The sequence below is a fragment of the Mastomys coucha genome, unplaced genomic scaffold, assembly GCF_008632895.1.
Source record: "Mastomys coucha isolate ucsf_1 unplaced genomic scaffold, UCSF_Mcou_1 pScaffold14, whole genome shotgun sequence".
Taxonomy (NCBI): domain Eukaryota; kingdom Metazoa; phylum Chordata; class Mammalia; order Rodentia; family Muridae; genus Mastomys; species Mastomys coucha.
In genome coordinates, this window is record NW_022196896.1 from 129253148 (window position 1) to 129278771 (window position 25624).

General features: G+C 41.0%; 1 protein-coding gene across 1 annotated transcript in view; it reads left to right on the forward strand.

Moving 5' to 3' along the window:
- Nucleotides 1-25624, forward strand: part of Man2a1 (mannosidase alpha class 2A member 1) — a 160012-nt gene that overhangs the window by 51636 nt on the left and 82752 nt on the right. Inside the window, exons 6-9 of the mRNA XM_031368592.1 lie at nt 9508-9681; nt 16832-17018; nt 19914-20091; nt 23522-23724. Coding sequence (XP_031224452.1) covers nt 9508-9681; nt 16832-17018; nt 19914-20091; nt 23522-23724 — 742 coding nt within the window. The remainder of the gene's footprint in view (nt 1-9507; nt 9682-16831; nt 17019-19913; nt 20092-23521; nt 23725-25624) is intronic.

Here is a 25624-nt window from a genome sequence, read left to right on the forward strand (position 1 = left end):
GAAGGCCTTAGGCAGCAGAACTGCTCCCCTGCCCTCTCCCTGACTCCGGGATGAGCTTTTCTTTTTTAATACTTTATCTCATTGGCCTAGCAGCCAGGTGTTTAATGCTGATGTACAGGACTTGTTTCAATGGCAGGGCTCTCCTAGGGGAGTGAGTGCCTCGCACCTGACCTGACCTGTGATGGCAGGTCCTCTCACACCTGACCTGTGATGGCAGGTCCTCTCACACCTGACCTGTGGTGGCAGGTCCTCTCACACCTGACCTGTGATGGCAGGTCCTCTGAGTGACTGGACCCATGGAGGAGGATGTGGGGCTGACAGCATCAGACATCGTGTACAACTCACCAAAACCTAGCACCCACTGCCATCTTCTCTATGCCTACCATACGACATGAAGTCTTTGCAAATATTTATATCTTAATATAACCTTTATGCTTTTCTTTATGATAAGCATCTGTGATTTTTATTGAAGTTATTTCTTGGTAATTTTTATTTTTGCTCTGTTAGGAATCAAAGTCTCTCATTATTATAATTGTTTCTATCCTTTTTATTTTAACACAATTTTAAATCTACTGTGAAGTAATCCTAGAAAACACCCACACATGCCTAGCCTTGGGACGCATTCCCTTCAGTCTTTCCTCTCTTCTCATCCCACTGTCGTGGTGATTGGTTCTGGAAGCTTGGAGAATACATTGCAGATACTGCAGCTGTGGAAACGCATTGCTACAGCTGGGCTGAGGTTCTAACCTCCCAGGCCTTACTTGTGAGTCTGTCCCAGGCTGTTACTGGATTCTTGGAGGCTTTATATTAGAGTGACATACTGCTTTTCAGAGCGTATCATATGTTTAGCATTTGCTTCCTCTGGGAACCTGGCACCTTAGCGTGTATGTACTTGTGTGAGCAGTGCCCAGTGGAAGTCCGGGCACTGAGTGTGTGATGAGTTTCTCAGTTGATGGCATGTCACGCACATTCTTCAGATTGGCTGCTAGAAGATGTGTATGTGCGTGCAGGGTCTACTCTTTGGAGCATGTCCTCCTCTGGACATGGTCCACATTTCTTTTACCTTTGGTGTGTAACAATATTCTGAAGTTCATAGTGGATTTTTTTTTTTTTTTTGGAATGTAAAAACAGGATCCATTTTTCTGCTGCATACAAGAAACACACCTCAACATCAAGGATAGACATTACCTCAGGGTAAAGGATTGGATAAAGGTAATCCAAGAAAATGGACCTAAGAAGCAAGCTAGTGTCACCATTTTACTATCTAACAAAGTAGACTTCAAGCCGAAATTAATCAAAAGAGACTAGGAAGGACAGTTCATACTAATCATAGGAAAAGTCCACATAGATGACATTTTAATTATTTTTTATTTTTTTATGTGTTAAGTGCTTATATTATGTATTTTAAACTTTTCATTGATTCTTTATGAGTTTCACATGTACTCCAGTCCCACTCATCTCCCGTTCCTTCATATCTACTTTATATCATTTCAAACTTCCCACTTAAAACACACACATATCCCCACATGTATACACACACACAAACACCCTACCACCACCCCCAAAAACCAAAGCATAGAAAATATCTCATCATGGAAGCTGTGGTGTGTCACAGTGAATCCCACTTTGCCCACACATCTTCACTTGCAAATGTCCTTTGCAATGAGTCACGGGTCTGGCTCGAGGTCTCTGGCTGCTGTGACACCACCAGTATTGAATCCTCACTGGGCCTCCTCCCAGTTATCCTGTTGCTGCCCTGTGTCATGGAGTTCCTGCAGCTTTGGGTCAGCAGGATTGGCCCCTCCAAGTATCCCAACTGTCCTCAAATAATATAGATTTTGGGATGGGCCAGTTCCAAGCCTTCTATCTGAGTGGGAGTTGAGCTGGTCAGCCTCACAGCTCTTCCTAATCTGCAGCACTAGGGCAAACTTTGTAGCACTGCTTTGTCCAGGCCACCCAATGCTGCCATCAGCTCTGCTTTGTCCAGGCCACCCAATGCTGCCATCAGTGCTGCTTTGTCTAGGCCACCCAATGCTGCCATCAGCTCTGCTTTGTCTAGGCCACCCAATGCTGCCATCAGCGCTGCTTTGTCTAGGCCACCCAATGCTGCCATCAGCTCTGCTTTGTCCAGGCCACCCAGTGCTGCCATCAGTGCTGCTTTGTCCAGGCCACCCAATGCTGCCATCAGTGCTGCTTTGTCCAGGCCACCCAGTGCTGCCATCAGTGCTGCTTTGTCCAGGCCACCCAGTGCTGCCATCAGCGCTGCTTTGTCTAGGCCACTCATCAGCAGGAGGCAGGATCAGCTTTCCTGCTCTCAGCTCTTGGGGCCAGCTCACTTGCACTCACGCCTCCAGAGTCAGGTCCACTGTTTTGCCTAGACATGTGCAGGGCCCACCCTCCCAAGTGCTGCAGCCAGAGAGGGACAGGGCCAGCTCTCCTGCTCTCATGACTCCTGGGCCAGTTTACCTGACTGCTGCAGCTGGTGAGGGACAGGGACCTTGGGGCCAGTTCTCCTGACAGCCACAGGTGGTGAAGGATGTTGGGAGGGAATAGCACAGTCCTCTGTTAACCACTGCAAATCCTGACACAAGTCAGCAAGCCAGGGTGATGGTGTGCTGATGGGGGGGGGGGACGGAGGGGACTTACCGACCTGCACAGGATGGCTCCTTTCCTTAAATATTGAAACATGTCCGAGGCTAAGAGATTCACTGTATACAAACAGGACTTTCAGATTTTTCTTAATGTTTAGCTATTGTTGAGCTATAGCTTACACATAGTTCAATGCATAAATATTGAGAGATTGGTTAGTTTTGACAGATATACATGCTCATTTCATACTCACCCAGAACATTCTCTCATCCCCTCCTCTCCATCTTCCAGCCAAATGCTCTCTGTTACTGTTACTGTAGAGGGATTTTGCTTTTTGATGAACTTACATATGGACTCAAAGCATACTCCTTTTCATTTAGTTTCTTTGTTCAGTATACTTTTGTCTTGATTGAGGCAGATTCATGTATAATAAAGTGCATTCACCTGTAGTCTGATGTGCCTCTGTCCCAGGCTCCCTCTTTCCCTTTTTGTAAACAAGCCTCGCCTTCATGGCTCTGCGGCATAGTTCTAGAACTCCCCACAGATACCAAATGCAAGGTGCCTTCAACAAAATGATGTAGTGTGTACATAAAACTTGATGTGGCTCAGCTCAAGGCCTCGCATTCGGGTCCTAGCATCATATAGACTCGTGGTGGCACACACCAGTAGTCCCAGCACTCAGGAAGTGGAGGCAGGGGATTTTTGAGTTTGAGGTCATCCTTGTCTACCTAATAGATTCCAGACCAGCTTGGGATACACAAAACCCTGTTGGTTCATAACCGCTTCTAACTCCAGTTCCAAGGGTCTGATGCCTTCTTCTCGGCTCCTTGGACACTTCATGCAACCTGTGCATATACTTTTACAGGCAGGCAAAGCAAAATAAAAAATTAAATAAATGCAGGAGGAATATCTGGAATACGTTGGCCAAGCAAGAAACAGTCCCGTGTTAGCCATGGCGAATCCTGATGCACGGCCATGAGCCGTGTTTGCATTTGTGTTAGCCATGGCGAATCCTGATGCACGGCCATGAGCCGTGTTTGCATTTGTGTTAGCCATGGCGAATCCTGATGCACGGCCATAAGCCGTGTTTGCATTTGTGTAGATCCTCTGTTCCCCTCAGTGGTATTTTCGCAGCTTTTATTGTGAAAGTTTTGCTTGTTTGTTGAATTTGGTTCTAGATACATTATTTTGTTAGCTGTCATTGCAGATGGGGTTTATTTTCCTGATTCCAGTTAGGAGTAGTTACTGGTAGTGTGTATAGCTATGTGTATTGATTATTATTATTATTTTTTTTTGTATAGCGATCTTCTATCTTTTCACTACCAGAAAGATTTTGTGATAGGTTCAGATGTATGTTGCTAACTCAGTTCTGTTCATGGCTGAGTAGTGTTTGGTTTTTAGACTAGATTTCTGTCAGCTCTCCGTAGTGTGCTTGTAGGTGTTAGCTGCGTGACATGGGCATTCAGGCAGTTGTATACCAGCTCTTTCTAGGCATGTGTTTCATTGCCGATGATAAATCCTGGGAATAGACTTGCTGTAGGCGGAGGAGGCTTTTCAAAGTGCTTTTACTATTGTACATTCATCCAGCAATGGATTTACCCCATAGTTTGGCCAATATTTCTGGTGCCAGTCTTCGCAGGCAACAGTTTCAGGAGAGAGAAGTGACTTTATTGTTTCTCCTTGAGTCTCATTCTCAGCTGAGGATGGTGAGAACGGCTGGTGTTCATTGCCCATGGTCTTGCCTGTTTTGATGTTTTCAAATCTCTCACTCTGGTCGTCCAGTGGGGCTGTTCCTTTGCAGTGTGGGAACCTGTACAATTGCTCATGTGTATGCTGTGCGGAGATGTCCTACCATCCTGTGATTGTTCATTTGTTGTTTAAGATTTTATTACTCTCTCTGTCCCTGTCTGGGTCTCTCTCCCTCTGTGTGTGTGTGTGTGTGTGTGTGTGTGTGTGTGCAGGCGTGTGTGGTGTATGAGTGAGTGTGCCAATGTATATGTATCTGGTGAGTGTATGGTAGTCAGAAGACAACTTTCAGGGGTTTGCTCTCCCTCCATCCTGATGTCTGGGGCTGAATTCAGGACATCGGGCTGGCACAGGAGTGCTTTACCCACTGAGCCATCTTGCCAGACTATGTTTTTTTGTCTTTAATGATTCTTGTCATCGTTTCTTTTTCTGTTGCTGTGATAAAATATTCTGACAGTGCAGCTTAAAGGAGAGAGGGTTCATTTTAGCTCATGGTGGTGAGTTCCCACCCGTCAGGATGAGGCGGCTGGGGGAAGCGCTTGAAGCAGCATCTGTCTTTGAGTCTACCACAAAGAGCGGTGAAGACAAATTAGGGGCCAGCTCGCTTTCCCACACACAGCCTAGGCCCTAACCTGCAAGTAAGAAGTGCCTTCAGCGACCAATTAACGCAGCCAAGCCACGCCAAGCCCCACAGCTGTGTCCGAGGGCCATCACCCAGGTGACTTTAGAATCTGCCAGGTCTACAGTGAACACTAGCCATGATGGTGTCTTGGCTCTTTTAACTGGTTAATACTAATATTTAAGACAGCTTTTGATTTGAATGTGTGAATGCATAACTGAATAAATCTAACTAGCGAGTTTACTTTATCTTTTTATTACTAATAGTTTATATAATTTATTATATATAGTAAATACGTACTTCCTTAAATATGAAGATTACCTGTGTAAGACTGTTAGTGTTTGCCACGAATCTGTTTGCTTCCTTCAAGTCGTCTGTAGTCACATGTAAACAGTGATACTTGCCTTTCTTATTGCAGATATTTAATGAAATTGCTTAGACATGCTAAATATATTATCAATTAGCTTATGTAGATATTTTTAATAGTGTTGAGGGAACTTTTTTAAAAGACTTTTCAATTTGTGGTGTGTACTGTATTTGTTTCAGATATCTATTAGCAGCATATAGTTTTTCTAATTTGTTCTGTTAGTGTGATAGCAGTTTGCTCAATTAAAAAGTCATTGACTTCCAGAGCAAATCACATTGGGCCTGGGTGCTGTGGAGTTCAATCTGTTTAGTGTTTTATGTTTTATGATTTTTATATTTGTTTTCAAAAATGAGATTAGATTTCTTTCTTAATGTGCTACATTTATGTGAATTATTTACTGGCTTATGATATTTAATATAATAACTACTCATATTGCATTCTTTACATTCCAAGAGTTTATGGACATTTGAAAAACTTCCTGTAAGAGTTTGTGCCCAAAGAACTTTCTGTTCTAAGTAGATTTTTCTTTAATTTATGCTAAAAATATTTTCATAATTATAGATATAATCTGATTTCTACCTAAAATGTCAATTAAATTGTTTTATTGGGAACAAAACCTCACCAACATTTTAATTATTTATAATGCAAAAGAATAGTTATATATAGTAACCTTTCTATTAAACAATACCTTTATGTAAATAATTGGTTGACCTTCTTTGTAGAAAAGTAGGACAGTAACATTTCAGCAGAATTCAAGATGTAGATGATTTGTAAATATATGTGATGTATGCTGTTATAATAGTCTGGATTTTTTTTATATTACCCCTTCTTCTTACCCTTATATTTAAAGAAAAGTCTAGTACCAGGGAAAAACCAGCGAGTTCTAAAATCCCGAAGTTTCTCCCCAGCTCTGACCTTCCCTCCTATCACAGGGTTTAAGGAGTGCGGCCTCCCTGTTCTCTCCCATGTAGGTTTGCTTGTGGATTCTTTTTCTCACTTCAGCTAGTTGCTCTTCTGTGCTCCAGTGATTTTGATAGGGAAAAGATCATCCATGACGCTGCAGTTTCAAACTGATGGGTACTAAACTCTGACATTTGATGTACTCGCTGTCCTGTGTCCACTCTTACCTTTCACTTTATTTGTGATGATATCCAGTTCTTCTTAAATTTCGCACTCATAAAAAGTTCTAGGGCATTACTTGCGAAAGACATTGTGCCTCCTGAACACAGGCTCATGTGCGTTTTGTTTAATGAACCATGTGACGGTAGGTCAGATGTGCTTTGTCTCCATCTCTAAACACTTAATCATGTATTTGCTAAGAAAACAAGCCTCGTGTAAAAAGGAGGTAGTTGTCAAACCAGGAGGATTAGCAATGGTGCCATGAGATAGTGCGATTCACAGGCGGCATCCAGAGTTCTTCAAAGTCTGCAACCCCTCTGTAGTTAGAGGCCTGCTGTTCCTGCTCAGAGTCAGGTGTCCCACCCAGACCATCTGTTACATTCAGTGTTCATGTCATAGATTGCTTTAATCTTGAGCATTTCCTCAGCTCTTTTTGGAGTTTCTTGACCACAGTATTTTAAAGAGTGCAAGCCAGTTTTGGAAAAAGTCTGTCAATCTGAATGTTCTTCCTGGGGTTAGGTTTTTACTGTAGTATTATCTCTGGCTAGAACCTCTCTGTGCTGGTGCTTTCTCTTATCCTCCATATCTTACGAGAGGCATGTGATAGCTCCCTGGATCAATGCTGGCTCCATTGAAATTTTCCTTCCGCCCTTACAAAACCACCTCTTTACATGGGCTGTGGTGGAGTTCGTGGTGCAGTGCCAGCAAGTCTGAATTGTGGTGGGAGTGTCTGGTCCTCCCAGGCTTCACGGGATCGATTCCTGATGACCTCGCTATGGATGGCACAGCTCATGCAGTAATGCAGCTTAACATAGAACTTGGGAAGCGCATAGGCGTCGAAGACGCTTGCTTCAGATGCGTCCCGGACAGCAGCGGCTTCTACACTCTTCCGAATGACAAACTTCTTCTTTTTTTATTTTTTTATTTTTTTTGGTTTTTCGAGACATGGTTTCTCTGTATAGTCCTGGCTGTCCTGGAGCTCACTTTGTAGACCAGGCTGGCCTCGAACTCAGAAATCCACCTGCCTCTGCCTCCCAAGTGCTGGGATTAAAGGTGTGCGCCACCACCGCCCAGCTGACAAACTTCTTAATGGCCTATCCTTGGGCATGTACTGGGCACAGTTCACGCAGCGAATTGACTGCACACATGGCCGCGGCCCTTTTTGGCACGGACCGTTGTTTCTTCTTTTTTTTTTTTTTTTCGGTCATCTTGGAGCCAAGACTCGAAAAGCTGTGCTAACTTTGATTGTTTGGTTCAGGTGTATCTGATAAACCTACTTCTCATACATTAAAGTTTCTCTTTCTAAACAGTTTGTAGGAGGGGGCAGGAGATACGACGCTACAGTTAGGACCAGTGCCTCTTCTTCCAGAGGACCCAAATTTGGTTCATAGCACCCATGTTGGGTAGCTCACAACCACCTATAATTCTGGCTGCAGAGGGATTCAGCACTCTCTTCTGAACTCTATAGGTACCATATCTATCTTCACATAACCACCAGGGATACAAATAGTTAATGTCTTAGGGTTCCGAATGCTGGGATGAAACACCATAACCAAAAGTAACTTCCAGAGGAAGAGGAGTCTCTTTGGCTTACACTTCCACATTCATCACGAAGGAAGTCAAGACAGGAAATCAAAGAGGGCAGGAACCTGGAGGCAGGAGCTGATGCAGAGGCCATGGAGGAGTGCTGCTCCCTGGCTTGCTCCCATGGCTCACACAGCCTGCTTTCTGACAGAACCCAGGAGCACCAGCTCAGGGGCGACTCACAATGGACTAGATTCTCCATCATCAATCACTAATTAAAAAAGTGTTGTATAGGATTGTCTACAGCCCAGTGGACTGGAGGCATTTTCTCAATTGAGGTTCCTTTCTCTTAGATGACTGTTGTTTGTGTCAAGTCGACATAAAACTAATCACCACAATTAATAAAGATAGAATATAATAAATTTGTAGGAGACACATCAAGAGCAAGAACTACCCTCCTCGCACATGTGCACGTGTGCATGTGTATTTTATCTTCCTCGAATCTGGTTTGGTCGTGACTTTCCCTCCTTGCACGTGTGCACATGTATTTATCTTCCTCAAGTCTGGTTTGGTCGTGACTTTCCCTCCTTGCACGTGTGTACGTGTGCACGTGTATTTTGTCTTCCCCGAATCTGGTTTGGGCCGCGACTTTCCCTTCGCAGTCTCTATTGCTGGCTCCCTGTGTTATATGTTAGAATTACTCAGCAAGGGTTTGCTGCTGTCTTATCAGTTACTTTGGGTCATAGCTGTTTGAATGATAGATAGTATCTCCTACCAGAGCCAGGGTCGGCTTTAACTCATTTTTGTAACCCTCGGCCCTCCTATATTTGTAGATGTGTGAGAGAGTGCTAAACAGGTGCTTGAATGAAAAACAAAAAACAAAACAAAAAAAACGTTTGCAGAGTTCTATTAGTTATGCCAAGTTTTACACTGTACGTAGAAGTCTTATTTGAGAGTCTTGAACAACTGAATGTCCACATTTGTATAATGCTAGATGAATATTCATGTGTCATTAACTCTAACACATTTCATTCTCTGAAACACATTTTAGTGTTTCACATTTAGTGAATTAGCGAGGCACATCTTAGCCGATGCCTCTTCTAACTGATCTGAGCCATGTCTGAGGCATTCCGTTAACCTCACTCTAGGTAGAGCGAAAGGAAGAGCATCAGCAACCCTTGAGACTCAGTGACACACTGTGAAGTCATTCCGATCAGTTCTGACACTGTGGGTGTGATTTGCTGAGGTTGGGCTGTTTGAAGGTGTCACTGGCAGACTGTTGGGATCTGGAGGTGTAAGTTGAGTTCCTGGGTGGTCTAACCCTTCATGACAGACTGGGTGTTACTCTCCCTCCAGCAGTTGGCATTCACACAGTCATAGCTGCGAGGTGATATAATGAGAGCGCCCTTTATCTTCAAGCCCAGAAGACTGGAACGCTGATATGTCTCAGTGTAGCATAACTTCTTCTCATTTCACTTATCATCAAAACAAAACAAAAAATAAAAAAAAAAAGAATGTTAACACTTCCTCTCTTTATCAACAGGAGTGAAACCTCGATCGGGCTGGGCCATAGATCCCTTTGGACATTCACCCACAATGACTTATCTTCTAAAACGTGCTGGATTTTCGCACATGCTCATCCAGAGAGTCCATTATTCAGTGAAAAAGCACTTCTCTTTGCAAAAGACACTGGAATTTTTCTGGAGACAGAATTGGGGTATGTAGCATATGATGAAAGCCAGCCGATGATGCCATTGACCAAGCTGTAAAGTCTCAGGTGCTCTGAACTTTTTTGTTGCTGTGATGAGACACCAAAATCAAGGCCACTTATAAAAGAAAAGATTTGTTGAGGCTCATGGCTCCAGGGGGCTGGAATCCATGATCCTCATGGTGTGGGGCATGGTGGTAGGCAGACTGACAAAACGGCACTGGGGCGGGAGCTAAAAACTTACACGTTTAGACAGAATGACACTGGCTTTCAAAACCTCAAAGCACACCCTAGTGGCTGACCTCCTCCAGCGCCACCACACGTCCTCCAATAGGGCCACACCTCCTAATCCTTCCCCCAAAGGCCCATCAACTGGGACCAACACTCAGACAAAGGAGGCTGGGAGTCCATTTTCACTCAAAACGCCACACCACAGGGGATGTCACTTACAGTACAGACCTTGAATATTAGACTGCTTTAAGATAATTTTTGTTATAGGACACTTATTTCCCATTGTATTTGTGTCAGGATTCTTTGGAATATTGGTGTCAGTTCATGTTTGGAAAATTGTGAAGTCGTTTTTATGACCAACAGAAGCAAATAGATGTGAGCGTTTAGTATTTGGGCCAGCAAGTGCTTTTACCTTTGCTTTTATAATGATGACTTTATTTATTTATCCCATGTAGTAACTATGGCTCATTAGATCAGTGGTTCTCAGCCCTCCTGGTGCTGTGACCCTTAATACAGTTCCTCCAGCCGTGGCGACCCCATCCTTAACATTACTTTTGCTGCTACATCATAACTATAATTTTGCTTCTGTTATGAATCATAATGTAAATATTTCTGCAGATAGAGGTTTGCCAAAGGGGCCCTGCCCCACGGGTTGAGAACTTCTGGTCTAGTGGGAAAAGTACTGTTTTCTTAGAAAGTGAGCATACCTTAGAGTTCACGTCTCAGACCCAGCTGTGTTCCTTCCTTCTCTCTTGTCTCTGTGTCTTATAAGAAATTTCCGTGCATACTGTCCTCCTAGAGAGCCTCATCCTTCTTGTATGCAGACAAATTAAGACAGAATTTACCCTTTCCTCTGGAGGAGACTGCAAATACAAGAGGTCCTGCCTTTACCAATCCCCATTAAATAAGAACATCTTATTTTTGAGATTATAATGTGATTGAATTAAATTATAAGTGAAATGTCCCAGCCTTCACCTTTCTCCTTCCACAGCCTTCCATGTACCCTGCCAGCTCTCTTTCAAATCCATGGCCTCCTTTTACATTAATTGTTACTGCATGTATGTATGTATAAAATACATTTTCTGTATTGTTACTGTATGCATGTTTCAGGGCTGACCTTTTGCTATTGGGTAACCAGTTGGTGTGCTATTCCCTCCGACGTGTGTAGTGCTTTGTGTAGAGTCTCCAGGCCTTTTAGGCCTTTTCCCATCTACTTTAGCATGTCCATAGGTGTCTTCCTGTTCAGATCTCTGTTGGGCAGGCATGATGGTTCGCCTTTACGGGTGTAGCTTTTGACATCAGTCTCAGCAAACTCCCTTGTCTTCTGGCTCGGACAGTCTTCCTAACCTCTCCTTCCCAGTTGGTCCCGTTTTCCTTAACTGGTTTCGGCAGTTATCCAGGGCATGTACTCACACGGGGAGACTCAGAGCTTAGGAGCCTTCAATCATAGAGATCCTGTGATATTTGTCTTTCAGGGTCTTAGGGTGCCTTACTTGGTAAAATCTTTTCTAGTGTCTAGATTTTTTATTCTTTTGCTTTATTTTGTTTTGTTTCTTTGTTTCTGTGTTCTAAAGTTCTTTGATTTTTATTATTATATTCATTGGCTGGGTTTGCATTTGGTTTGTTCATGGTTTTGCATCTTTTTGAGTCACATCATAAGCCATTTATTTGTGTTCTTCCTGATTTAAAAAAAATTTAATGTAGGCATCTAGCTCAGTCAGTCTCCGTCATAGGGTGGCTCTCAGTGTGTCTCAGGGGTTTTGTTGTTTTGTTTTCATTTAGTTCCAGCAAGATTTTTATTCCTTTCTGACTCATTCATCATTCAGTACTTAGTATTTATTCTCCTTGAATTTGCTTATTTATTAGTGATTTGTTTGCTGTCAGTTTTATTTCATTGTGGTCTCAAAGGATAAATTCTACCTTATTGAATTTATAAGATTCCTGTGTGTGAGAGTGTGTATGTGTGTCTGTGTGCACGTGCTCAGCACACACATACACAACCACATGTCCATACACAAATGCAAGATGTAGTCTCTGTTGGGGAAGCTGTGTGCTGCTGAGTAGAGTGTGTATTCTTTGTTGTTTGTGTGGGATACTTTGTAGATATATGTGAGTCCATTTGCTATGTGATACCAATTAATTCTGATGTTTTTCTGTTTCATTTTTGTTCAGATGACCTGTCTGTTGGAGAAAGTGTGGTATTGAAGTTACCTACTATTAATTGAGTCATGTTACTCCATTTCTTTAAATCCAGTAGTAGGTATTTTAGGAAATTGGGTACTCTAGAGTTTGATGTTTCTTGGCTTAGGATAGTAATGTCTTCTTGACTAACTGTTCCATTGACTGGAATGAAGTGTCCTTCTCTATCTCTGATTAACTTTAGTTTGAAGTCTACTTAGCAGGATATTCATAGCAATGCCTATGTGCTTCATGGTTACATTTTATTGGAGAACTCTTGACTGTCCTTATGCTCTGAGGTCGGTCGTGCCTATCTTTAAAACTGAGTTGTGTTTTTGCTTTGTAGGTAACAGATTTTGCTTATTAGTTTTTAAGATTTTTTAATTATTTGTTTATGTATTTTATGTATATATCTGCATACCAGAAGAGAGCATCAGATCCCACTGTGGATGGTTGTGAGCCACCATGTGGCTGCTGGGAATTGAACTCAGGTCCTGCAATGAGCAGCTATTGTTCTTAACTGCTGAGTCATATCTCCCACCCTAGATTTTGTTTATTGACCTATTCATTCAGTTTGTGCCTCTTGATTGGAGAATTGAGTGCATTAATATTTAATGTTATTATTGAAATATGTGTGTTAATTATGGTCATAATGTTGTTGATTTTGGTATTGTTGTTTATGGCCTCATTATTATTTTGTATTTTAATAATTGTAGCTCCATATTTCTTTCCACTGTCTCTCTGAGATGCTCAGTTCTCTCTCTGACCTGAAATAAAGCTTCCTGACTTTTCTTTGTTTGGTTACTTGGATATATTGTTTATATTGTGGAAAATTGTTTTTTTTTTTTTTTTTTTTTTTTTTTTTTGTAATTTTTCTTTTTCAGTCATGGCGGATAGTTTTGCTGGGTATATTATTTTAGGTTGGCTATCATAGTGTTTTAGGACTTGGTTGCTTTTCTTTCTTGACTCTTGGTTTTTAAAGTTTCTAATAAAAATCAGCTGTTATTCTAGTGGGTTTTTCTTTATATGTAATTTGTGGTTTTTTTTTCCTCTTGTATCTTTCAATATACTTTCTTTGTTATATATGCTTAATGTTTTAGCTATGATATGCCATAGATATTTTCTTTTCTCATCTTCTGTTTTAGATGCTCTGAGGGCTTCTGTTATCTCTCTTTCCCTTGGTTTGGACAGCTTTTCTTCTATGATCTTGCTGAAGATCTGCTCTATTCCACTGACTTGGGATTCTTCTTTCTCTTCTATGCCTATGATTGAAAGACTTTTTTTTTTTATGGTTTCCCACACTTCTTGTGTGTTCCTTTCCTGTGTTTTATTTTATTTTACTCTGCAGAGATTCTGTACTTACTTTTGAGTCCTTATATTCTGTCTTTTGTTTGATTCATTCTTCCTGTCAGGTTTTCCTTTGAGTTTCCTAGTTGAATTGTTGGGATCTCTAAATCTGTCTTCATTTCAGCTTGAGTCTTCTTCAGTGTTTGTATTTCCTCACTGATTTCTGTTCCCTGTGTGTTCTGTTCCTGTGTGTGTGAGTGTCCTTGTCAATTTTACCGTACATTCTGCTTCATGTTTTCTTGGTTATTACTCAGGCATTTATTTTCCTTAATCTTTTTCTCCTTAAGCTCGTTGATCTTTTTTTTCTGTGATTTCTAAAAATTCCTTGAAGTTTATGATTTTTTTTTTTAAAAAAAAATCCTGATTCTTGGGGCTCATCTATATAATTCTCAATGATAAACATTTCTATAGGACAGGTAGGTTCTGGAGAGAAGAAACTGGCTTGATCTTTACTATTACTGGTATTTTTTTGTGATGAAATAGTTATGTGGATTTTCTTTGTTAGTTGAGTGTGTTCTGGACAGAGTAGCCTTGTCAAAAGAGAGGCTATGTCAACAGTTGTTGGACCTAATGGTTGGGTATAGCTCAGGTGGAATGAAGTCAAATGGACACAGAGGAACAGGCTAGTATATAAACTGTCCTTCCTCCTTCAAGCCTAGAGCTTGGAGGTAGATCTTGCTGGCTTAAATGTTTGTATATGATTGGGAGCATCGTGTATACTGGAGTGTAATAGGATGGTTTTGGCCAATGTCTCAAGTTCCTTTGTAAAGTAGGCAGGGGAGGCCAGAATAGGCTACTTCCTTGGTTGTGAGACCCAGGCTAGATCTGGTGGACTTTGGAAAATACATGGATAGGAAGGTAAGGTGATCTCAGCAGGCTAGACCCTGGTATAGGAGGACATAGAAACCCTAGTTACCACGTGAGGTGACTGGAAGCTCTGTAGAGAGAACCTGTGGGTATTTACAGATGGTGTAGGTCTTAGTATAAGTTGACTGTCACAGACATGAGGATGTTCAAACAGGTTGGGTAAGGGATATGAGACTCTGTAGAAGCCTAGAGGTTGGCTACTTCACAGGTAGGACTGTATAGACTGCGCAGGGCAGGGCTAAACTGGTAGTAGGACCAGAGCTAGATTTGGCAGATTTTGGAAAAATCATGTTGTGGAACTCAGGGGATACTCATTAGCTAGACCCAGGAGGAGGATGTGGGAAGTCTAAATATGGGTACCTAGTGGAGTGTTTTATATTTGTTTTTATTTGTTAAATCTGTATTGTAGGGCATACTGTATATGAAATGCTTTATGATCCCCCCTCTCAGTCTCTCTAGCCATCCTGAGTTGATTTAATCTTTTTATGGCAAAGAAATGGAAGCTTAGATTTGTGAAGACTTTTGTGGGACGGTAGAACTTAAATGTCGTAGTTGCCGAAGCTGAAACCTCTGCTCCAGTGCCTGTGTGGTTGAGTCTGGCTTTCATCTCTGCTGAAGGCTGCAGAGAGGGCACCGACTACCCTACACGTGCTTCCTGAGTAACCCAGCCACCAGCGTTTCAGAAAATAGTTGGTTTTATATTAAGAAAATAACTTCCCCATATGTGTTACTGTGTTTCAGTAAGGAACGTAATTAGTTATTTATTTATCTATCATCTATTGACCTATCTATCATCTGTCTATATCTACCTATCATGTATCTATATCTATCTATATCTATTATCTATCATCTATCTATATCTATATGGATCCTCTGTCTTCATCTATCCATCATTTATCTTCAACATCATCTGTCATATCTATTCTATCTATCTATCTATCTATCTATCTATCTATCTATCTATCTATCGTCTATCACCTATCTGCAATCTACCTTTCATGTATCTATCAGTCTATCTATTTATCCATCCATCCATCCATCTTTCTATATTTAATTCTGGAAAAACTCACCCTGCAGGGAGGCCCAGATCTTGAAGGGTGTTTCTTAAATCATGTATAGTTTAACCAAATACATCTTAATGTGAAAAACAATTAATTTGTAGAAGCTTTGTCTAAACAATTGGTGTGTTTCAAGTTACTTTGAATTAGCAGCCGGTAAGAAATTATTGAGTAGTTTTCTGTATTTACCACAGCTAGAAGATATTCTGAGTATAAGGAAATTACATTTTACATGTAAAATTACGTGTAGTACAATGTAGACACATCCAGGAGATTGAACTATACAAAATAAGGTGCTGAGTGGAAAGATACTAGGTCCAGGCTATATCTTGGTTAAAGAATAAAGTCGGGCTTATTTACCACCAGTTTTGGAACTCCTGATGGCCTGCTGATATACCTGCAGTGTCAGTGACCATTGTCCTTTGATGTCAGACTTGGGGGGTGTATTTCATTGACACTTGCAGGGGACAGCACAGAAACACCAGTTTTGATTAGTTTAAAATTTTGTCATAGGTGTGGATAAAGCCTGTTATGTTAGGTCTTCTCGGGTAGGTTTGAGATTGTGGCTTCCTGAGAGATGTTTTCAAATTAGGTGTAGCTTGTTTGTGTGTTTTGTTCTTAATGAAACAGTTATTTTCATTGTTAAAAATATTCGCTGACTCCCTTGTCCTTACTAAAGAAGCAATACCCATTGTAGAATACCCACTGGAGATCACACATACACGAAAGGAGGGTGCGGCTAAAGCCTAGCATCTTCCCACAATCCTCTAGTGTTCCTGGTGGCCTGATCCAGCCCAGCACTGGGCAGTAGTCTCATGTAGAGACTGAGGTCTTAACTAAGACACCTTCCTCTCTCAGTGGCTAGTACATAACTGCCATACTGTTTTGGTTTGCTTTGGTTTTTGAATTGGAAGCTCCCCTTTCCTAGGTTCCCTGTGTGATGGGAAATACCTCTGACTCATTCCTGGGACCAGCAGGAGAGAGGAGAGGAGTGAACTTTCCAGCACTCTCTCTCCTGGCAGGGAATTGGCCTCCCTCTAGGGCCTTCCTCCTCTGCGTACCCGTCCTCCTTTGTTCCCCCTCTCTTATTCCTCTCTCACCAAGCCTCACTGGCTGACCTAACTGTCACTGTGTGTCCCCAGGAACAGATGCAGCAGAAGCTGGCAGTCCAGCATTGACAAGGTGGAGATTTTGCATGAGCCAGCTGTAACTCTTATCTTTGCTCAGGTTGTGTCCTCTAGGTCAGCAATTTCTGCTTCACCAGGGACATTTCTATTTCAATTCTACTAGATAGAAGAGGGGTGTAAGGGCGAGCTGGGGCCTCCTCAGCTGTGGCTGTGAAGCGCTTCTGGAGTATAAAAATGCATGCTGATTTACAGCATGCTTGCCTTTCCTAGATATATATAAAATGATGGCATCTGGGCCGCTTTGGAGAGAAACAATTTCATGAGTGGAAATGCGTTGACTTTCTGTTTTAGATCTTGGATCTGTCACAGACATTTTGTGCCATATGATGCCCTTCTACAGCTACGACATCCCCCACACCTGTGGACCTGATCCTAAAATATGCTGCCAGTTTGATTTTAAACGACTTCCTGGAGGCAGATATGGTTGTCCCTGGGGAGTTCCTGCAGAAGCAATAACTCTTGGAAATGTCCAAAGCAGGTATTAAAATGTGTGTTTTGTGAGACGTCAAGAACACCTTGGCCACTCACTTCCGTGTTGCTGAAGGGCTGAATGAGTGGGTGTTGGCAGCCGGCATTATCCTCATTCAGACCAGATCTAATGCAACGTCGGAATGTCAGCACCTCGACCATGCCTTTCCGCGGTATAATTTAATGGCGAGTGAACGATGACAGATCAATGTACAATGGCTAACTTATAATACTCTGTTATTACCATCTCCTTTGCACTCACTATAAAAGCTTTCTACTGTGTTTGATTGATTTCATAGGACTTCTGTTGATAATAAGATTTTTGGTCCTCATTGTACGAAGTGGTAAGAAAAGCAACTCAACTGCAAAACCACATTTATTAAAATGGAGCCCACGAAGAGTGTAATTATCTCTTACCTTAATAGTTTCAATAATGGTGGCTTGCACAGCTCAGATGAATACACATTTTTGTATCTTTCTGATGTTTTTGACTTACAGAAGACTTTAATTAGAATTATGTAGACTTAAATACACTTGAATTACAATTGCATGGATGGACCACTTCAGAAAAAAATGCAATAATGAAGGAAACTTCTCATTTCAAGTTATGTATAGTTTCTCATTTTGGTTCCTATAAAGTTCAGTTACTACACTAAGAATGAGAAATGTGTAATACATTGTGTTCTAATATAGAAACACCAAATCCTGCTAGAAAATAAAATAAAATAAAATAAAAGAATACAGCTTTTGATCTCCTGAGAGGCTCTGACAGTACCTGACTTATACAGATGTAGAGGCTCACAGCCATCCGTTGAACTGAGTACAGGGTCCCCAATGAAGGAGTTAGAGAAAGGACCAAAGGAGCTTGAAGGGTTTGCAGCCCCTTAGGACGAACAACAATATGAACTAACTAGTACCCTCAGAGCTCCCAGGGACTCAACCACCAACCAAGGACTGCACATGGAGGGATCTGATTGTTCTGGCAGCGTGTGTATAGTACAAGATTGCAAAGTCAGTCATCGTTGCGAGGAGAGGCCCTTGGCCCTGTGAAGGTTCTGTGCCCCAGTGTAGGGGAATGCCAGGGCCAATAAGTGGGAGAGGGTGGGGTGGCAAGCATGGGGAGGCGGGAGGCAACAGGGGTTTGTTTTTGTTTGTTTTTTTGTTTTTTGGAGGGGAAACTGGGAAAGGAAAAATCATATGAAATGTAAATAAAGAAAATATCTAATAAAAAAACATACAATTAAAAAAATACAGCTTTTGAATAAATTAATAATTATGTATTGCCATCTATATTTAAAAGTTCTTAAAAATAGTTGAGTAATAGTTCTGGGTTCTCTGGTACTTTTAGGAATATATCACTTATACATACATACATACATATATATATATATATAAAAATAATGGACTATGAGTTTTAGAGCAAGGGGAAGTTACATGGGCACGGTTGAATAACCTCTTAAGTAAATGTATATGGTAGTACATAAATCAGCAGGGGTATGAATGCTGCCAAAGACAAAGGCATGGCACTGCTTATGCTGTCTTCTCTCTGTGTAAACAACACATATAAGCTTTGGTTTATTAATCAGTCAACATTTTTGTTATTTATTACTATTATTACTTTAGGAATATAGCTGAGTGCTCATCTATAGTACATGTTTTATCTGCTGTTATATTTTATTTTAATTCCTTTTACTGAGGGAGGGAGTTTTGTTTCATTTTTCATGTGCATTTGAAATTAGAAGTAATAATTAAAAATACACTTAAAAATATGGAATTTAAGTACTTGATAATAAAGATTAACTATCTCACCAAATGCTGATCTCAGAAAACTATGAATCATATATTATTTGAAATCACTATGGTTATATTTTACTCATCAAGCTACTAAAACTAAGAATTATATACTATATGAAATTATTATGAAGATACTTTAAGGCCATTAAATTATTGCTAAAAATTTGTATTTGCAAAGCAGTTTCAGAGAGTATCAATTTCAGAATGTCCATATGGGATTCTAAGTTTAATTAAATGTTGTTTTTCATAAAATACCTCTTATTGATGTTCTTTGAGGTACTTTCATAAGTTTTATATTGGGGATTGGAATTTACTTTTGGATAATCTTTGAAGTGAAGATTGGAATACTAGGCGAAAAACCACTCTTGTCATTTAAACACGAGTTCCATAAGCTTTGACTCCCTCCACCCTGAATGGCTCTGGCTTCAACTGTTTATTTAATTAGATTTGTGAGCCTATCTTCCTGTTTTCTCAGTGGTGTCCCAACTCAGTGTCTCCCAAGAGAGACACTGACTCTGAGTTATAAAAGCTGTTGACATCAGCACTGCATGCTTGGCTGGCCTTGAGGGCCAGGGTTCGGAGTCCAAGAGGGTGGAAACCAGAATAGCAAATTCAGGTGCCGAGCAGGAGCCGCCGACAGTGTGGCAGTGGCCAGGGTGTCGGTGGCAACTGGAAGGAAAATATTAAAACTCTAGAAAATACTTGGTGTTATAATTTATACATTTTAATCATTTTCTAAATGTGCTTTCTTCCACGTTTTACCAGACTATTAGATTTTTGATTGTTAGAAAGTGGGATATTAAAGTCCAGCAGAGTTCAGTATTGGTAGGTAGCTAAGAGACCTTCCGTCTTCTCATATGAGATTATTGTGAACTATGGGCTGTCTGGTGTCTAGTTGCTGTGCGTGGAAGGGGATTCCAGGAAGACATTGGGATTTCAGTTGGCTGTGCCATCTCAATGGAGAAAATATGATTTTTAAAAGGAATTAGCAATGATTCTTTTCATATAATACACCTTTGGTTTCTAAGCTGTCTTTTTTCCTGAGCTGCCATGTCAGCTTTTCCTGATGCATTTCTTTTTTTTTTTTTAACATCTCCCTTCCCTTTCACAGGGCTCAGATGTTACTGGATCAGTACCGGAAAAAGTCAAAACTTTTCCGCACCAAAGTTCTTCTGGCTCCACTTGGAGACGATTTTCGGTACAGTGAATACACAGAATGGGATCTGCAGTACAGGAACTATGAGGAACTATTCAGTTACATGAACTCCCAGCCCCATCTTAAAGTGAAGGTGAGGAGAGAGCTTTTATGCCGCCTTTGAAGTTGAGTCTCCCTCCTTCACTGAGCCCCCACCACAATATCCCGTGTTTCTGGCCTGTGTTCCTGGAACCTGTGTGCCCGTATTAAGAACACAAATGTAAATTTACCATACCCCGTGGTACCATTTCCAAAAGCCCTCCTTTCTTCCTATGTGTGGGGAAGTTTACTGCATGGGGATTAGAGAAGCAATCCTTTTCTGTGATTTTAAAAGAATGTGCACCTACTAAGTCTTGGCTTCTTCTACAGGGATGTCTGCTTTGTTTACAGTGAGCAAGGGTTTTTGTTTTCTCCTGTCACCTCCTGTGATTTGCTGATGTGACCAGCTGCAACGAAGGAGCATTTCATGGGGTTGACAAATGTCTTGTGTTTAGAGAATACGCTTTCACTTTCCGAAGTGGGGTGATTTTGAAAATAATCAACTGCTTGTGGGTTTTATTGTTTTTGTTTGTTGTTTGTTTGTTTGTTTGTTTGAAGAGTGGACATAGCTGCCTTCTCTTCATGGCCATGTCCCAGCACTCAGGAGCACCCTTGTTCCAGATGTGCCCTCTAGCTTTTGTGGGAGTAAATCGCAGGTGCCATGTTTTATCTATAACCTTAAAAAGTAGCAGTAATTTTGTAACAGAAAATCTAAGCAGGATGATATTTTCTTGGCCTTATAAAACATGTTTTACTTGAGACAAGTTTCAAATCTGACACATCTATTACATCTGGACACAAAGCCTTTTAAAGTTTTGTTTCAAATATTTCTTAGAGACCCTATGTGATGAAATTCACTATTAAACATATCTATTAGCGTCACATATCCATCCACAGCACATAGAAGATCTGCAGAAGGAAGAAGTGCTGTCTCTGTGTAGAAAGTTATAACAGTTAATAATGGATCATAATTTATGTGGTAAGAATTTAAGTTTATTAAGTAAATGTCTATAACATCAAATAAATGAACTTTTTAAAAAATAAAAAAATTTATCCCAAATATTTACAATTAAAAATTTTCAAGGGTATGAAGTCTGTACCCTCAAAAGTGAAGCTCATACATGATCAAAAGTGAAGCTCATACATGATCAAAAGTGAAGCTCATACATGATCAAAAGTGAAGCTCGTATATGACCAGAGAAGGGTGCATGGAAGTATCTTATTTTTAAATGCTTCCTCCCTTCACTCGTTCACTCACTCACTCTCTCACTCACTCACTCACTCACTCTCACTCACTCTCTCACTCACTCACTCACTCACTCACTCACTCTCACTCACTCACTCACTCTCTCACTCTTTCTCACTCTCTTACTCACTCACTCTCACTCGCTTGCTCACTCACTCACTCTCTCACTCACTCTCTCATTCACTCACTCACTCACTCAGTGCACATGCGTGTGGATGCCAGAGGTGCACACTGAGTACCTCCTTTGCTGATTTTTCACCTCATACCTGAGGCAGAGTCTCTCATTGAACCTGGAGTTTATGTGCATGGCTAGATGGTGTGACCATTGAGTTCTAGACGTCCTCCTGTCTCCATCTCCATAGCACTGGCTTTTGCTTGCCACTATGCCTAGCTTTCTTATGTGGGCACTGCTGATCTGAACTCAGGTCCTCATGCTTTGTGGCAAGCGCTTTAGCCACTGAGCCATTCCCCAGCCCTCTAAATGTTGCTTATGTATCTTTCTTACTTGACCCTAAAGGATTAGGTCATAATTTTGTCATTTTCCCATTTCCTCTTTTTTTATGCTTATTAAAGCAAGTTTAAAAATAATTTAAATACATAGAATTGTGCAACCTGTAAGTGTGCAGAGAATTTTGAAGCATCATTAGAGCCAAGCTTAAGCCATCATCCACCCAAAGGAAGGAATAGAGCCTCGCCACCCCCCCATGCACACAGGCAAGTAAAAGGAGTTGTGCTCATGTTTTCCATATTAATCTCTGCCTCTTCCTCATAAGAGCCTCTTCGTAATCCTCGGTAATCCCCTTCCTAGTTCCTTTTCCCTTTAGAATCCACATATGAGAGAGAACATCCTGTATGTTGTCCTGCCTTTCTGAGTGAGTTATGTCCCTCATCCAGATGATGTCCAGGTCCACCCACGTTACTGTATCCGGTAGGATACTGCTGCTGGCTGTTCCTCTCCCTCCTCCCTCCCCCTCCTCCCTGCTCCTCTCCCTCCTCCTCTTCACTCATGGCTCAGTAATGATCCTTGTGTGTATGGGCCATAACCCTTTTCCATTTACTTACTGAATGACTAGACAGGTTCCAGAACGTGGCTGTTGTAAATGGCACTTCAGCAAACGTGGACATACAGGAGTCTGTAGTGTACGCTGCCCGATCCTCCAGGTTAATCAGGGCTCCTCATGTTTAGGTCCCCAAGCATATCTGGAATAGAGCGCAGTGAGTGAGGCCAGGATCAAGACAGACTTCTCCATGAGCACATACAGCACCATGGTCGTGTACTGCCACGTGTGTCTGTGTAAACTTTTTAATTCCTACAAAACAAAACAAACCCCTACAAAACAGCAACAAAAATAAAACCTCAGTCCTTCTCATCTCTCGTTAGAACTGTATTTCCTCTGTGGTTCTGGATGAGCACAGTTCCTTTTGGGTACCACAAATAGGACGTATTTGGTGTATAATAATGCTGTTGGCCTTTGTAGCTTGGGCTTATATCCAGTAACCTTGAGTTTTACATTTTAAACGACCCGATACTGAGTTCTGTCAACCGTCCTTCTTGTCTGTGTCATTTGCTAGATCTTTATGTCTCATGCAGTGACTGGACAAGTACCTGTGCTGGGTGTGGCAGATGCACAGCCCTGAGTGTGCGTTAGAGTCTCCCGGGGTTCTGCCCCTCGGGCTTTGGCTGCGCTTGGGCACCAGCCTTATCAGTCTCCTGCTCACTTCTGCTCAGATCCAGGGAGTCTGCTTTCTGACTGGGCTGCTGTTCTGAAAGCTCCTCCGTTCTTTCTTGTAGGACTAAGGTGGAAAAGTATGATACGTGAGATTATTTGAGGCTGAAATCATCTCTCGATCTCTGGAGCATTTTCACTTCATCAAATTTTCACTGCTGCCCTGTCACATTCATCGGAACTACTTTTTATCTGAACCCTTCAGTGCATTGAGCCTTTGTATGATTTGGGGTCTATAGACTTGTAGATCTAAATAACTCTTTAAACTGCTTTACATAGACATGTTTCCTCTTAAATTTGGGCCTCGGTACAATTCAAAGAAAAAGTCACTGCTATTGGACACCTACCCTGATTATCATTTATGAGTATAGCCTTTGTGCCTGTGCCAACATGGAACTCTTTCTAAATATGTATTAGTTTTCCTTTCTGCATAACTACTGTTTTATTCATGAATTAATAACATAAAGCATTAATTATTAGCAAATAGCTGAAACATGACTGTATTTTCCTAGATCCAGTTTGGAACTTTGTCAGATTATTTTGACGCCTTGGAGAAAGCAGTGGCAGCTAAGGAGGGGGGTGCCCAGTCTGTCTTCCCCACCCTGAGTGGTGATTTCTTCACCTACGCTGACCGGGACGACCATTACTGGAGTGGCTACTTCACGTCCAGACCTTTCTACAAACGAATGGACAGAATAATGGAATCTCGTTTAAGGTACTAGACCTTCAGGATCGTTTGGTTCATTTATTCTGTTATGTCGCCATAGTGTTTTAATAGGGGTTCGCAATACATCCTTTCTGTGGTGCGATGCATTTGAGTTTTAATGCAGTTAGAATTGTCCTCTATAGTATAATCAAATTAGCATCCTTTTTTGTTCTTTTTTTGGTTCTGAGGGAAAAACCAGTTATTGAGGTGTATTTTCTTCAGTTTGCACTCCGTGTTTTTCTCATTAATTTTCAGTATTGTTTCTGCCCTGTGTTACAGTCAGATGGTACTTGTGCATCCACAGGCAGGTAACCCAGCAGACTGAGTTGTTATAGTTAGAGAGACACACAGTGCTTCTGAGAAGCTCCAAGTGGGCCTCTCAGTGCACGCTCTAAAATGAGTGTATTTTCTATGTGGGAGAACTTCAGAGGTTCCAGCTCACTTATCTTTCCATGTGACTTTTCTTCTTAGAATTGGAAAGTGTTGAGAATTGATGGGTAAGCAGTTGATTGGGTGAAAAATTCTGTAGAAATGCCAGGAAAGAGCACAGTAGCATAAATAGCCAGATCAATAGAGTTTCCAGTCACTGACAGAGAGAGCTTTGTCTGTGATGTCCACTATGGAAGCTTTTACACTTGAACACTAGAAGTATGGCTAGTGTGGCTGAGAACCGGAGTCTACACATATTGTCCACATGCCTCTAGCAACATTTGGACATGCTTAGAAACAGGTTGCTAAGAAACCAAGTCAGATGCTCCATGAACCAAACTGCCTTGAGATGCCCGCGTCTTTCCTTTCACCTCTGACCCAGGAGAGACATTTCTTTTCAAGATGATCGTTTTTTTCAAAGATTTGTTTTTACTTTATATATGTGTGTTTTGCTTACATGTATGTACACATGAGCAACGCATGTATGCATGATGCCTGCAGAAGCCGGAGGAAGGTATCAGATGCTCTGGACTCTAGTTACAGATGGGTATGAGCTACCACGTGGGTGCTGGGAACTGGGGATCAGGAACCAAACCCAGGTCCTCATGGAAGAGCAGATCATGTTCTGAACCACTCATGAGCCATTGCTCCAGGCCTTTCAAGCTGAGTCTTGATATTATAGTCCAGTGATTATTGATATTATAATCCAGTTAGATCTTACCTCCTCTTTCATATGTTACTATTTTGTGAATACATTTTAGAAAGACAGTTTTTAAAAAATGATAAATTTATTTAAGAAAATATCTCGGGTATGAGAGAAGAATATATTTAAAATATGTTTATCATATATATGATATTTATATTTATACATAAAATAGATTTTATATACTAAAGAAATGTTCACAAACTGTTTATTATTGTAATTTTCATGATAGAATAAATGATACATAGTATCAAGATTTATACCAATGGATTAATGAGTTTAGAGTGTCAATTATTTTCTAATGGCAAAGAGTTGTGAATATATTCAACATATTGATGAAATATATTCAAGGCACAGTGGTTATGACTAGGAATTTATTTTTATATTATGCTTTATGGCAAGGTGAAGTAAAAAGTATATAATTGTTTTAAATTTCTGACTATTACTTAATGTAAAACAAATGTGTTGTCTGATGGTAATATTCCACTCTCATTTGCAAAGTGTAAATAGAAAGGTATAAAGAAGAAATTCTGGTAGTTTAACGTACCGATGTAGTGATCGTTCAACATGTCTGAGGCCTCAGTTCAGTTCTCAGTGCGCGCACACACACACACACACACACACACACACACACACACACAAGTGAAAAAATCATTTCAAAATCTGCAGTGGATTTTGAGATATTCCTATAGTATAGTAGGTCTAAACCCCCACAGTAGTTGCATAACAGATATATATATACACAGACACACATACACGCACGCATATATATATATA